Raw genomic sequence first — 14,019 nt, 5'->3', positions numbered from 1 at the left:
ATTCGGGTACATACCCCAAATGGATATGCTTGGAGACTGCATAGCTTGGAGACTTTAAACCCAGAAGTAACAATTTATTGTACCAGATCAACTAAAATTGCAGAATACAACCTACTGACTTTGATTCCAGGTTTCACACATGCATATTCCTATCCTCAACCCCTGACCCTGGCTCAGGTTGTTGGAGGAGACTGAAGCTAGGGATTTAAATCCCATCACAAATTCAGCATAGATCCATTTATGTGAAAGCACATGAGGGAGAAAGGAATAGGGTGAGTTGAATAAATGGGGAGGAGGCTTGTATGGAGTATAGATCTGTTTGACAGAATGGCCTGTTTCTGTGCTGTAAAATTCAATTTAATGATCCAATTTAAACGCTGCACCAGACCCCCACCCTGGCTAAGCCAAGGCATTGATGCCAATAATAGAATCTACAGCAATCTAGCTGGCACAGAGCAGTGTTTGAACTGGGACTGTTTCTGGCTTGTAGCTTAACTGTTGAAATTTTTAATCATTTTGAGCCATCAGGGGAGCTTCGAATTTGCCAAGTTAACCTCAGTGCCATTGCAATCATTCATAACAGCTACTTTTCAGTTGGACCCACTGGTAGTCGGATTTGACTCTGCTGTGTGATGGTTTAGGGTGCAAAGGTCATGTAATAAACTTTTGGTTGAGTGATTTTCATCCTTATTGTTGCTGTAATGAATTGCTACACATCCTGTTACACACAAAGACTTGTTCCAAGTTATTACGCACCATTCCCCAAATGAGAGTGAATATTTGAGGGTAACATTTGTTATTGACCATGGAGAGCTGAGTTGCAGCAGCTTCCACCCCTTTGGTTGTTTTGGAGAATGTGGCTACATTCAAACAGTACCCATACACAGCATTTAGTCATTTGGTAGTACAGAACTTGAGTATTGCTGACAAAAGAGACATTTTTTGTCGAAGCTTTTCATCTTGCACACATCAGGGCAATTTGCAAGAAAATACCCATGTCGGGGACCTGAGTGCAAGGCAAAACGCTTTGACAAAAAATATTTTTTCAGCAATTACACAGCATTGTTGGTTGACTGCAGAGCAGGCTTGAAGGGCCGAGTGGTCTACTTCTCTTAATTCTTATGTTTGTATTTTCACCCTACCCCTGAGGCATTTTCCTTTGGGGCAGCCCTCCTATGTAATCTATCATATGCCTCCATAGCTAGTTTTTGTTGCTAATATTCCTTCTGCCCTGTTCCATCTCATGAAGGAGATGGGGATCAGTTCCAGTCAGGAGTGATGGGGCGAAGCACCTTCCAGAACATTTGATAGAGGTAATCAAGAGAAACTATTTCCAATGGCTGGAAGGTCAGTAACCAGGGGATCCAAATTTAAAGTAGTTAGCAAAAGAACCAGGGAGATGAGAAATGTTTTTACAAAGTGAGTTGTTGTGATCTGGGACGCACTGCCCAAAAGGGCAGTGAAAGCAGATTCAATAGTAAATATCAAAAAAGAATTGGATAAATATTTGAAAAGGAAAAAATTGCAGTATTAAGAGGAATGAGCAGGGAAGTGGGACTGTTTGGTTAGCTCTTTCAGCCCTGTGTGCCTGAGCCAATTCTTTCAATGGCCTCCTGTACGATTCTGTGTATGCTGTGCAGCAGGATGTAGATCTGTGTGCCAGCATTATAAACTAGCTGATTCTGTTCTTGCTTCACGTGCGCAGATGCACTTGATCGATGGTTAGGTATCAGGACTGAGAGCCCCTGCTGACTTCTATCTGCCCCTGATGGTGCATTTTCACTGAGGGCAACTGTAGCATCTCAGTTGCCACCTAAGCACAGGCGAGGAATTAAACAGAGGTCTTCTGGTATGGTGGGTACTTAGTGCTGCCATACACCATGGTAGCACCTTGTTTGGAAGTTGATGCCTCCCATGTAGTGTTGTAAGCTACTCTGTATTTAGGACTGAAATGCTTAACTGTGCTTCCATTCTCTTTTAGAGCAATCTGTCCTGCCAGCCTGGGATTCGCTTTGAAGGAAACCAAGGGGTAAGTCCTTGGAATTTTGCTATTTGTATTTTTGTTTGGATCTTTGGAGCAATATTTTGTTGCATGGTTGACAGTTTTCTCCTTTCTCCTTTCTTTCTGAAGCCATTGACTAATTTCTAGGTATAAGCCCACAAGCACAAGGAACCAGCCTGTTCTGCCATTCACTTAGATTATTGCTGATCTGTACCTTAACACCATCTACCTTACCTATCTTGGTTCTTAACCCTTAATACTCTCCCCTAAAAAAAAATTGATCAATCTCAGTTTTTAATCTTTTACTTGACTTGAGGGAGAGTGTCCCCAGATTTTCACTACCTTTTGTGTGAAGAAGTGCATCCTATTTTCACCCTTGAATTGTCTGGCCCTAATTTTAAGGATATGCCCTCTGCCTGGACTCTCCAACCAGAGGAAATAGTTTCTCTCTATCTAAAATATCCAATCCTTTAATCAACTTAAGCATCTGATTAGATTACACCTGGTGGGGGTTGGCTTAGTTAATTTGGTTAGATGGCTAGAGTGTGATGCCAGTGGCGTGGGTTCAATCCCCGTACCAGCTGTGGTAGTTCATGGAGGCCTGCCTCCTTGCCTTGTTCCAAGCTTGTGGAGTGGTGCCCCTCAAGCTATATATAACCAATTGTCCCCCTCCAATGGAGAGAGATGCCTGTGGTCCTTTGTGGACTATGGCTAGTTACTTTATCTTCTATATTCAAAGGATTATAAGTCTAGTCTATTCAGTTGGCACTCATAATTTAACTCTTTTAGCCCTGGTATCACACTTATGAATCTTTGTGGCACCCCCTTATAACTCCAATTCTTCCTCAGCTACACTGCCTGGAATTGAAGTTACTCCAAGTGGGGTTTAACCAGAGCTCCGTCCAGCTGAAACATCACTTCCCCAACTTTGTATCATAGCCGCTTTGAGATTAAGGCTAATATTACGTTAACTTTTTGAATTATCTTTGTGCCTGTATCTTCTGCCAGGGTTGCTGCTTACCAGTTAGGAGCTTTTGGCAAGTTTACACTTTGTGACTGAGGGTCAGTTAGCCAACTCAACACCCTAATACCACCCTGGCTGGAATCAGCTAACACAGCACAGACCAGTCAAGCACCTGACCACGATCCATAAAGTTGAACTAACTGTTGACTTAGCTCAGCATGCTTGCTTATGATGAAGTACTGAGGGGCTACTGCATTGTAGCAGATTCTGTACTCTGGCGATTCAGGTAAATGCTAAAGATTCCATAGAATAATTTGAAGAGCAGCAGAAAGTTCTCCCAGTGTCCATTGTTACTCATCACAGTGTTGTTTGTGGAACCTTCTTGTGTGCCAAATGGCTGCAGTGTTTGACTGCCCAAGAGTCACTACATTTCAAAGTAATTACTTGTAGATAAGGTGCTTGGTGATGTTTGAGTGATGTAATAAGGTGATGCATAAATGCAAGTCTGGCTCAGGGTATGGGTTTGATTCCCACTCCAGAGACTCGAGCCCATAACTGGGGGAGAAAGAGGCGTAGTGGTCATGTCACTGGTTTAGTAATCCAGAGACCTAGGTGAATGCTTCAGGGACAAGGCAGCTGGTGGAATTTAAATTCAATTAATAAATCTGGAATTGAAAGCTAGACTCAGTAATGGTGACCATGACAACTATCATCGATTGTGTAAAAACCCATCTGGTAGACTAGTGTCCCTTTAGTGTAGGAAATCTGCAGCCCTGACTTGGTCTTTCAAACCACTCAGTTCAAGGGCAATTAGGGATGGGCAACAAATTCTGGCCTTGCCAGCAATGCTCACATCCCATAAAAGAATTGAATGAAAAAAAACATAGGCTGTCCCTTCAGGAAAATGGTTAATAAATAAAAACATACTAACAGTCCATGGGATATTGTACAGTACAGAGTTGCTCACTGATACTCACTTTGGGTTCCACCAGGGTCACTCAGCTCCTGACCTCATTACAGCCTCAGTTCAAATGTGGACAAAAGCGCAGAACTGGTGAGGTGAGAGTGATGGCTTTTGACGTCAAGGCAGCATTTGACTGAGTGTGGCATCAAGGAGCCTTAGCAAAACTGGAGTCAATGGGGATCGGGGGAAAACTCCACTGGTTGGAGTCATACCTAGCACAAAGGAAGATGGTTGTTGGAGGTCAATCATCTCTGTTCCAGGACATCACTGCAGGAGTTCCTCAGGGTAGTGTCCTAGGCCCAACCACCTTTAGCTGCTTCAACAATGACCTTTCTTCCATCATAAGGTCAGAAGTGGAAAGGTTCACTGATAATTGCACGATATTCAGCACCATTCGCGACTCCTCAGATATTGAAGCAGTCCATGTCCAAATGCAGCAAGACCTTGGGCTGACAAGTGACTAGTAACATTCACCCCAAACAAGTGTCAGGCAATGTCCGTCTCCAACAAGAGAGAATCTAACCATTGTCCCTTGACATTAAATGGCATTACCATTGCTGAATCCCCCGCTATCAACATCCTGTGGGTTACCATTGACCAGAAACTGAACTGGGCTAGCATATATAAATACTGTGGCTACAAGAGCAAGTCAGAGGCTGGGAATTTTGTAGTGAGTAACTCACCTCCCGACTCCCCAAAGCCTGCCCACCATCTAGAAGGCACAAGTCAGGAATGGAATACTCTCCACTTGTCTGGATGAGTGCAGCTCCTACAATACTCAAGAAGCTTGACACCGTCCAGGACAAAGCAGCCCACTTGATTGGCACCCCATCCATAAACACTCATTCCCTCTACCACTGACGAACAATAGCAGCAGTGTGTACCATCTACAAGATGCAAAAGTGCTGCAATGTAAGAGATCCCATTTTTCGGGTGAGACATTAAACCAGGGCTGCATAGGTCCTCTGAGGTTGATGTAAGAGATCGCATGGCACTATTCGAAGAAGAGGAGTGGAGTTTTCCTTGTGTCCTGGAGCCAATATTTATCCCTCAACCAACATCACTGGAAAAAAAAGATTATCTGAATGTTGATGAAACAAGCATTTTTACTAGGGACCATCGTTGGCTGTTTTTTTGTCTTTCCTCTAACTGGATGTGACATTGGCTCAGTGGCAGGAATCAAAGGGGAATTGTTGATCAATATTTCCAGTGGGGTTCCGCAGGGTTCAATACGAGGTCCCCTGCTTCTTGTGCTATATATCAATGAATTGGACGTAAATGTAGGGGGAATAATCAAGAAGCTTGCAGACGACACAAAAATTGGCCGCACTGTTGCTAGCAAAGAGGATTTCTGTAGACTGCAGGAAGATATCAATGGACTGGTTAGTAGGGCAGAAAAGTGGGAAATGGAATTCAACCTAGAGAAGTGAGAGGTGATGCATATAGGGAGGTCAAAAAAGGCAAAGGATTACACAATAAATATGAGGATACTTAGAGGAGTAGAGGAAATGAGAGACCTTGGCGTGAATGTCCACAGATCCCTGGAGGTAGCAGGACAGGTTGATAAGGTGGTTAACAAAGCATTTGGAATCCTTTCATTTGTTAGCTGAGGCACAGAATACAAGAGCAAGGAGGTTATGCTGGGACTATATATGACATTAGTTAGGCCACAATGTAAGTGCTGTGTGCAGTTCTGGTCACCTCATTACAGAAAGGATGTAATTGCATTAGAGAGAGGACAAAGGAGATTTACTAGGATGTTGCCAGGACTGGAAAATTGCAGCTTTGAGGAAAGATTGGATAGGCTGTGTTTGTTTTCCTTTGAACATGGGAGGCTGAGGGAAGATTTGATTGAGATGTACAAAATTGTGAGGGGCCTGGATAGAGTGGATGGGAAGAGCCTATTTACTTTAGCAGATGGGTCAGTGACTAGGGGTAATGGATTTGATAGACAGATTAGAGGGAAGATGAGGAAAAGCTTTTTCAGTCACATGGTGATGGGGTCTGGAACTCACTGCCTGAAAGCATAGTAGAAGCAGAACCCTCAACTCATTGAAAGGTGTCTGGATATGCACCTCAAGTGTCAGAACCTGCAAAGCTATGGACCAAATGGGATTATGTTGGGTGACACGTTTTTCAGCCAGTGCAGACAAGATGGGTCAAGTGGCCTCTTTCTATGCCTTAAACTTCCTATGATTCTAATCCAGTGACATCGTCAAGAATTTATAGGGAGCTTGTCTGAGCTCAGCTAACTCAGCACAGATCAAGGCTGGAACGTGTATTCATCCTGCTAGCATGCAGAAGCTGCATCACCAAGCCATCAACAAAACCCCTTCCCATGGGGAATCACCCCAGAGAGAGTCCCTAATATCTCCTTCAAAGGTTAACTATTGTTTATTGAAATTGTGGTATTGAACTTTGCATTATGCAATATGGGCTGACGGTTGATATAACAAAACACTTCCTCAATAAATGCACCCTAGCAGCAACTGAGATTAAATTAGTAAGAAATCCATTCTTGCTACAGATTTTTCCAGCCCACCATGCCCTCCCCATCCCCCAGTTACATCTACAAAATTGGAAATGCTGATTTAAATTGTCAGCCTTGCTTCTTTTGTAGTGACTTTCCTAACTGTTTGAGCATGTATTCATCATGTTTTTTTTCATCAATTTACTTGTTGACCATCTGGTCTTTCTCTTTTCCCCCTTACCCTGCACCATCCCTCCCCTCCCTTTTCCCTCCACCACTGTGCCAGGTTTTACAGTGTGCTTGACAATATTTCCCATTACTAGCTCTTGCAAGCCTCTGGTAATTTTAAATGTGTACTCTCAAAACTGTGACTAAGAATTAGGAAAGGTGAATTTGGAAAGAAGCGCAATTGTGCAGTGATGGAGCGGCTCTGAGTCAGATTGATTGCCACAGTACTATGGAGATACGTGCGTAATAAGCACACACCAATGGCCTTGCACTGATTGAAACAGATGGACTGGCCTGGGTTTCTGTTCTCTTATGAAAATCCTATCGGGCTCTTTTATAGAAATCTGAAACTTGAACATAAAGCTATTCATAGACTGAAACAAGTGCCTCTTCTGGTCTTCATAAGCTGTAGCTCTCAGTTTTGATGTATGAGTCAGCAGCATTAACCCTTTTTACAACTAAAAGATTTTGTACATTCTACACTTAATGGTGCAAATGTGATTCACTGTACAGTGTCAGTCACAGCTTTTGCCCTTTTTTTCCAAGTTAATTGTTAAAACGACAGGCAGCCCTATTGCATAACTATGGAATATAGCATTTTGTGCAGCATTAAGCTACACAGATCAGAGCACTTTGGGTTTGATTAGTTGAAATCATCTTGGGTTCCTGTTCCAGATTACCATCCAGTAACTCCTGCTGCACGTTGCACATTTATGCATGCTGCCTGAAGCCAGAATAGGCCTTGCTGCGATGTTGTTTGAGGATGAATTTCCTGCATCGCCCATCATTGCGGTTCACAAAAGTAACTTTGGTGATTAGTGGAGAGTGACTCTTACTGAAGTCAGTGCCTTCAGGAAAGGTGAACACTGTCCAAGGTAAACCCTGAACTCATCCAGCAAACCTAGGCTTTAAAGGCAAGACATCCAACCCAAGTGTCTTTTAGCTCCTAATTGCCCGCAGCCACCTTCATTGAGAAATTAACATTAGAAACAGGCTGACTAAAGGATGATACTTCTATACAGCACTGTATCACATCTCTTAGAAATGTCCCAAGTGCTTCACACAATTAATTATTATGAAGTACAATTAACTTATGTAGTCAAATGCCACAATCATGTTGCACGCAGCTAGATACTGCAAATAACAATGCAATGAGTGAGCAGTTCCTTTTGATGTTGTTCAAGGGAAGAATGTTGGCAGGGCTCTGGGAGAATTCCTTGCTTCTCTCTGAATACTGCCATGATGTATTCCATGTCTGCCGGAGCTGTCTGAAAATGCCGATGGGTCCTTGGTTTAATGACTTATTCAAAACGTGGTTCTAGCCGATGCAACATTCTCTCATTCTTTGGATTCTGAGATGTGAGTCATGCTTCCTTAGCCAAAATAATGCATTCTCCATTCAAGAGACCCCTGACAATGCATGGTGGTGGAGTGTATCCCCAAATAAATAATGCTGCTGTGACAAGATTGTGGTGAGCCTGTGCTTTGATCTTCTGAAGCATGGTGATGGCGCTCCCAAAATGGTGTTTAGGTTGGGATTTCAGGATATAGACCCATTTGTGATGAGGGAAAAGTGACACTTGTCCAAGTCAGGATGCTGTTTGATTTGGAGGGGTTCTTAGTGGTGATGGTATTCCCACAACATAGCTGCTCTCCGCCTTCTCAGTGGCGTAGGATACAAGGGGAGGAACTGTTGACATAACACTGAGTTTTTGCAGTGTATTGTACATTTTGCAGCTACAGTGCAAGGCTGGTAGAGGGGGTGAATATTCAGTTTAGTGGCAGTGGTCATAGAGGTCTACAGCACTGAAAAAGGCCCTTCGGCCCATCGAGTCTACGCCGGTCAAACAAGTACCTAACTATTCTACCCCATTTTCCAGCACTAGGCCCATAGCCTTGTATGCCATGGCTTCGCAAGTGCACCTCCAAATACTTCTTAAATATTATGAGGGTATCTGCCTCTACCACCCTTTCAGGCAGTGAGCTCCAGATTCCCACCACCCTCTAGGTGAAAAAATCCTTCCTCACATCCCCTCTAAACCTCCTGCCCCTTACCTTAAACCTATGCCCCCTGGGTATTGATCCCTCCACCAAGGGGAAAAGTTCCTTCCTGTCTACTCCATCTATGCCCCTCATAATTTTATACACCTCAATCACCTCCGCCCCTCAATTTCCTCTCGTCCAGGGAAAATAACACCAGTCTATCCAGTCTCTCCTCGTAACTAAAACTCTCCAGCCCAGGCAACACCCTGGTAAATCTCCTCTGCACTCTCTCTAGCGCAATCACATCCTTCCTATAATGCGGATTCCAGAATTGCACGCAATACTCTAGCTGTGACCTAACAAGCGTTTTATACAGTTCCAGCACAACCTCCATGCTCTTATATTCTATGTCTCGGCTAATGAAGGCAAGTATCCCATATGCCGCCTTGATCACTTTATCTAAGGGACCGGTGGACATGCACACCAATGTCCCTCTGATCCTTGGTACTTCCCAGGGTCCTACCATTCATCGTGTATTCCTGTGCCTTGTTTGTCCTGCCCAAGTGCATCACCTCACACTTATGCGGATTAAATTCCATTTGCCACTGATCAGCCCATCTGACCAGCCCGTCTATATCCTCCTGTAATCTAAGGCTATCCTCCTCACTATTTACCATCCCACCAATTTTTGTGTCATCCGTGAACTTACTGATCAACCCTCCTACATTCAAGTCTAATTGTTTATATATACCACAAACAGCAAGGGACCCACCACTGGTCCCTGTGGAACCCCACTGGAGACAGGCATCCAGTCACAAAAACACCCCTTGACCATCACCCTCTGCTTCCTGCCACTCAGCCAATTCTGGATCCAATTTGCCAAATTGCCTTGGATCCCATGGGCTCTTACCTTCGTTATCAGTCTCCCATGCGGGACCTTATCAAAAGCCTTGCTGAAGCCTAAGTAGACTACGTCAAATGCATTGCCCTTATCTACACACCTGGTCACCTCTTCGAAAAATTCAATCAAATTGGTCAGACATGACCTCCCCTTAACCAAACCATGTCCAATAAGTGCACACTTTTGGTGGTGATGGTGTTGAGCTCCTTGAGTGGTTTTTGTGTGCAGGAATCCAGGCAAGTGCAAGCGTTCTATCAAACTCCTGAGTTGAACCTTGTAGATGATGGAGAGACATTGTGGGTTCAGGAGGTAAACCACTTTGAGCAGAGTAACTAGCTCAGGTGTAAGTAACTAGCTCAGGTGTAGATGGCTTCCTCTTGTTTGACATTGTCATTACCTGGCATTTACATGGCGTAAATGTTACCTGCCACTTGTTGGATTGTCTGTAAGCTTTGATGTTATCCAGCTCCTGCTGGAGCCTGGCATAAACTGCCTCATTTTCAAAGCACTTGTGAATACAGCTGAATGCTGGGGGATCATCAGAAAACTTCTGACCTTAAGTTGGAAGGAGGGTAAAACAAATGAAGGTTGGGTGAAGGATGCTTCCCTGAGGAATTGACTCCACCACTGGAGCATTTTTCCTTTGACCCCCTTTGATCCCAGATATGCTAGAACTCTTTGGTGCCATACTCACTTAAAAGCTGCCTTGACGTCAAAGGCAGCAACTCTCATCTCTACTCTGGAATTCAGCTCGTGTGCCATCAAGGCTTTGAGCGTGAGAGCATCGATATGTTGTTTTGACATGTGCTGTATCCCTGAGCGGAGCTGTTGTTCTGTGTTTTATCTATTTTCCTGTTTAGTGGGTCCTTTTTCTTGTAGCTGTTAAGTGCTGAGAAAGGAAAAAAAGGACAGTTACAGAATAATTTGCATTAGGATCTCTATGTGAAATGTCCCCTGGCTGGCTGATGCATTTGATGATGTTTTCACTGACTGTAATGAGGCCTGACATAGTCTTTGGGCTTTCCTGAGTGGCTCAGCTGTATGTTGGAGAGGGATTATAGAAAACAATTCAGTTTTTACACTAGCATCCAATTTCCTGTTGGCAGGGCACCTGGATTGTGTATGTGGTTCTGGTGGATTATGCATCATAACATCACCGTACAGTTCTATTTTCAGTAAATTTACTGATTGAATTTGGAAGCTAAGAGTTAATTTAGTCTCCTTTGCCCAATCTTTCAAAGGTAAGATGTCAGATGACAGTTTGGAAAAATGCGATAGTATCATTAGCTTTAGACTAGTAATGCAGAAGAGCAAGGAACCATCTAAAGTAGAACGTCTAAATTGGAACTGGGCTAATTTCAATGGGATGAGAAGGGATCCAGCCAAGGTAAAATGGAACTAAAGACTGACAGGAAAATCTGTAACAGAACAATGAGTTATCTTTCAGGAAGAGATGCTTCTGGTATAGTCTTGATACATTCCAACAAGGGTGAAATGTAGGGAAATAAAACCAAAGCTCCTAGGATGACAAGGAAGTAGAGAATACCTTGAAACAAAAAAAAGTTTATAATGCTTATATGAGAGCTGTCCCACAGACTAGTCAGGCACCCGCCTGACATGGTCATACTCACGATTTCATACCGTACAAACAACGTCCCAGACATCTCCATCCCTGGCTGCTGTGTGGACACGTTTATCAAAATTCATCTGGTTTAAATATTGCAATGAAGTGTATCTCCTGTCCCACCAACAGGACAGACCCACAAGAGGTGGCAACACAGTTGTATACATTCAGGGGGGGAGTTTCCCTGTGAGCTCTCAAAATCGACTCTGAACCACCTGAGGTCTCATGGCATCAGGCCAAACATGGGCAAGAAAACCACCTGATCACCACCTACCGCCACCCTCCCCCCTCCCCAGCTGATGAATCAGTAATACACCATGTTGAACACCTCTTGGAGGAAGCTCTGCGAGAGGCTGTGGGACAGAATGTACTCTAGATTGGGGATCACCAAGAGTGGCTCGGTAGCACCACTAATGACCGAGCTGACTGAGTCCTAAAAGACATACCCGACATATCCCCCACTCCTCCATTACTACCAAGCCAGGGGATCAACCCTGGTTCAATGAAGAGTGCAGGCTGGCATACCAGGAGCAGCACCAGGCATACCTAAAAATGAGGTGTCAACCTTGAGGTTGCAACACAGGACTACTTGCGAGCCAAACGGCATACGCAGCAAGTGATGGACAGAGCTAAGTGATCCCACAACCAATGGACCAGATCTAAGCTGTGCAATCCCGCCACCTCGAGTCGTGAATGGTAGTGAACAATTAAACAAATAACTGGAGGAAAAGGCTCCACAAATATCCCCATCCTCAATGATGGGGGAGCCCAGCACATCAGTGTGAAAGATGAGGCTGAAGCATTTGCTACAATCTTCAGCCAGAAACGCTGAGTGGATGATCCATCTTGGTCGTCTCCTGAGGCCCCCAGCATCACAGCAGTCTTCAGCCTCTTCGATTCACTCCATGTGATATCAAGAAACGGCTGAAGGTACAGGATGCTGCAAAGGCTATGGGCCGTTACAACATCCCAGCAATAGCACTGAAGACTTGTGCTCCAGAACTAGCTACGCCCTTAGCCAAGCTGTTCCAGTACAGGTACAACACTGGCATCTTCCCGGCAATGTGGAAAACTGCCCAGACATGCCCTGTTTACAAAAAGCAGAACAAATCCAACCAGGCCAATTACCGCCCCATCAGTCTACTCTCGATCATCAGTAAAGTGATGGAAGGGGTTGTTGACAGTGCTACCAAGCAGCACTTACTCAGCAATAACCTGCTCACTTATGCTCAGCTTGGGCTCTGCCAGGGCCACTCAGCTCCAGACCTCATCACAGCCTTAGTCCAAGCATGGATAAAGGAGCTGAACTCGTGAGGTGAGAGTGATTGCCCTTGACATCAAGGCAGCATTTGACCGAGTGTGACATCAAGTAGCCCTAGCACAACTGTTGTCAATGGGAATTGGGGAGAAAACTTTCCATTGGTTGGAGTCATACCTAGCACAGAAGAAGATGGTTGAGGTTGTTGGAAGTCAGTCATCTCATTCCCAGGACATCACTACAGGAGTTCCTCAGGGCAGTGTCCTAGGCCCAATCATCTTCAGCTGCTTCATCAGTGACCTTCCCTCCAACATAAGGTCAGAAGTGGGGATGTACACAGATGATTGCACAATATTATGCACAGTGGCAGCAGTGTGTACCATCTACCAAGATGAATGCCCCGTCGACAGCACCTTCCAAACCCACAACCTCTACCAACTAGAAGGACAAGTGCAGCTGATGCATGGGGACACCGCCACCTGGAAGTTCCCCTCCAGGCCACAGACCATGCTGATCTGAAACTATATCCCCGTTCCTTTACTCTCGCTGGGTCAAAATCCTGGAACTCCCTTCCTAACAGCACTGTGGGTGTACCTACACCTCATGGACTGCAGGGGTTCAAGAAGGCTGCTCACCACCACCTTCTTGAGGGTAATTAGTGAGGAGCAAAACAAATGCTGGCCTAGTCAGTGATGCCCACATCCCATCAAAGAATTAAAATAAAAGGTGAATTCTTCCAAGCGAGAACCATGACAGACACAATAGATTGAGAGGGGAAGTGACCAGGAAAATAAGACTGGCAAAGAGAGAATGTGAGAATAGAATGACAGACAACAAAAAGGAACCTGAAGATCATCTGCTGTCATGTAAATAGTAAGCGGGTAGTAAGAGATGGAATGGGCCCTATTAAAGACAAGTAGGGTGATATATGCTTAAAGGCACAAAACAAGGCTTCACTACTCCATGAGTCCAATGTATTGTTGCGTACTAAGGAAGAGGAAGCTGACAAAATACAGGTAGAGGCGGAGATGATAGGGGTAATGGATGGGGTAAAAATTAAGACCTGTTTTGTCTGTTCTGGTTCAAATGATTGTTAAAGACCCTATGTCACTATTGGAAGAAAAGCAGAGCATCCATTGTATCCTAACCAGCAGTCTCCCCTTAACTAACACCACCAAAAATAGGGACTCCCTCGCCCTGTGGGAGTACCTTCAAGACTCAGACTGCCATGGTTCAAGAAAATATTTCACCAGCAGCTTTTCGAGGACAATTAGGAATGGGCAATAAGTGCCTGGCCTTGTCAGTGATGCCCACATCACATGAATGAATAAACAATTAACTGGTCACACATCTCATTGCTTCTTGTCCTATGTTGATCTGTGCAGAATGGCCGTTGTGTTTGTCTACATACCATGGTCATTGCACTTAATTGTGCATAAAGGTGACTTGAGACTTTTGAAAGATTGGGTAAAGCACTAAATAAATATTGCTTATCCCTAGTGTCCCAGAGAAGATGCTGGTGGGCCTTCCTGAGCTCTTATACTCGATGTGGAAAAAGTTCTGCTTCATTGCCATTAGTAGGGAGTTCCAGGACATTTTTTGAAACTTGATAATTTGGTGGATTT

General features: G+C 44.3%; 1 protein-coding gene across 2 annotated transcripts in view; it reads left to right on the top strand.

Annotated features, from left to right (window-relative positions):
- Positions 1 to 14,019, top strand: part of ell (elongation factor RNA polymerase II) — a 145,702-nt gene that overhangs the window by 33,626 nt on the left and 98,057 nt on the right. For both annotated transcript variants that reach the window (XM_078556191.1, XM_078556190.1), the window contains exon 2: positions 1,982 to 2,029. In XM_078556191.1, coding sequence (XP_078412317.1) covers positions 1,982 to 2,029 — 48 coding nt within the window. The remainder of the gene's footprint in view (positions 1 to 1,981; positions 2,030 to 14,019) is intronic.

The sequence above is a fragment of the Cetorhinus maximus genome, chromosome 13 (assembly GCF_964194155.1).
Source record: "Cetorhinus maximus chromosome 13, sCetMax3.hap1.1, whole genome shotgun sequence".
In the NCBI taxonomy this organism is placed as follows: Eukaryota; Metazoa; Chordata; class Chondrichthyes; order Lamniformes; family Cetorhinidae; genus Cetorhinus; species Cetorhinus maximus.
Note: the sequence above shows the minus strand (reverse complement) of the source record. Positions and strands in the feature narration are given on the sequence as shown.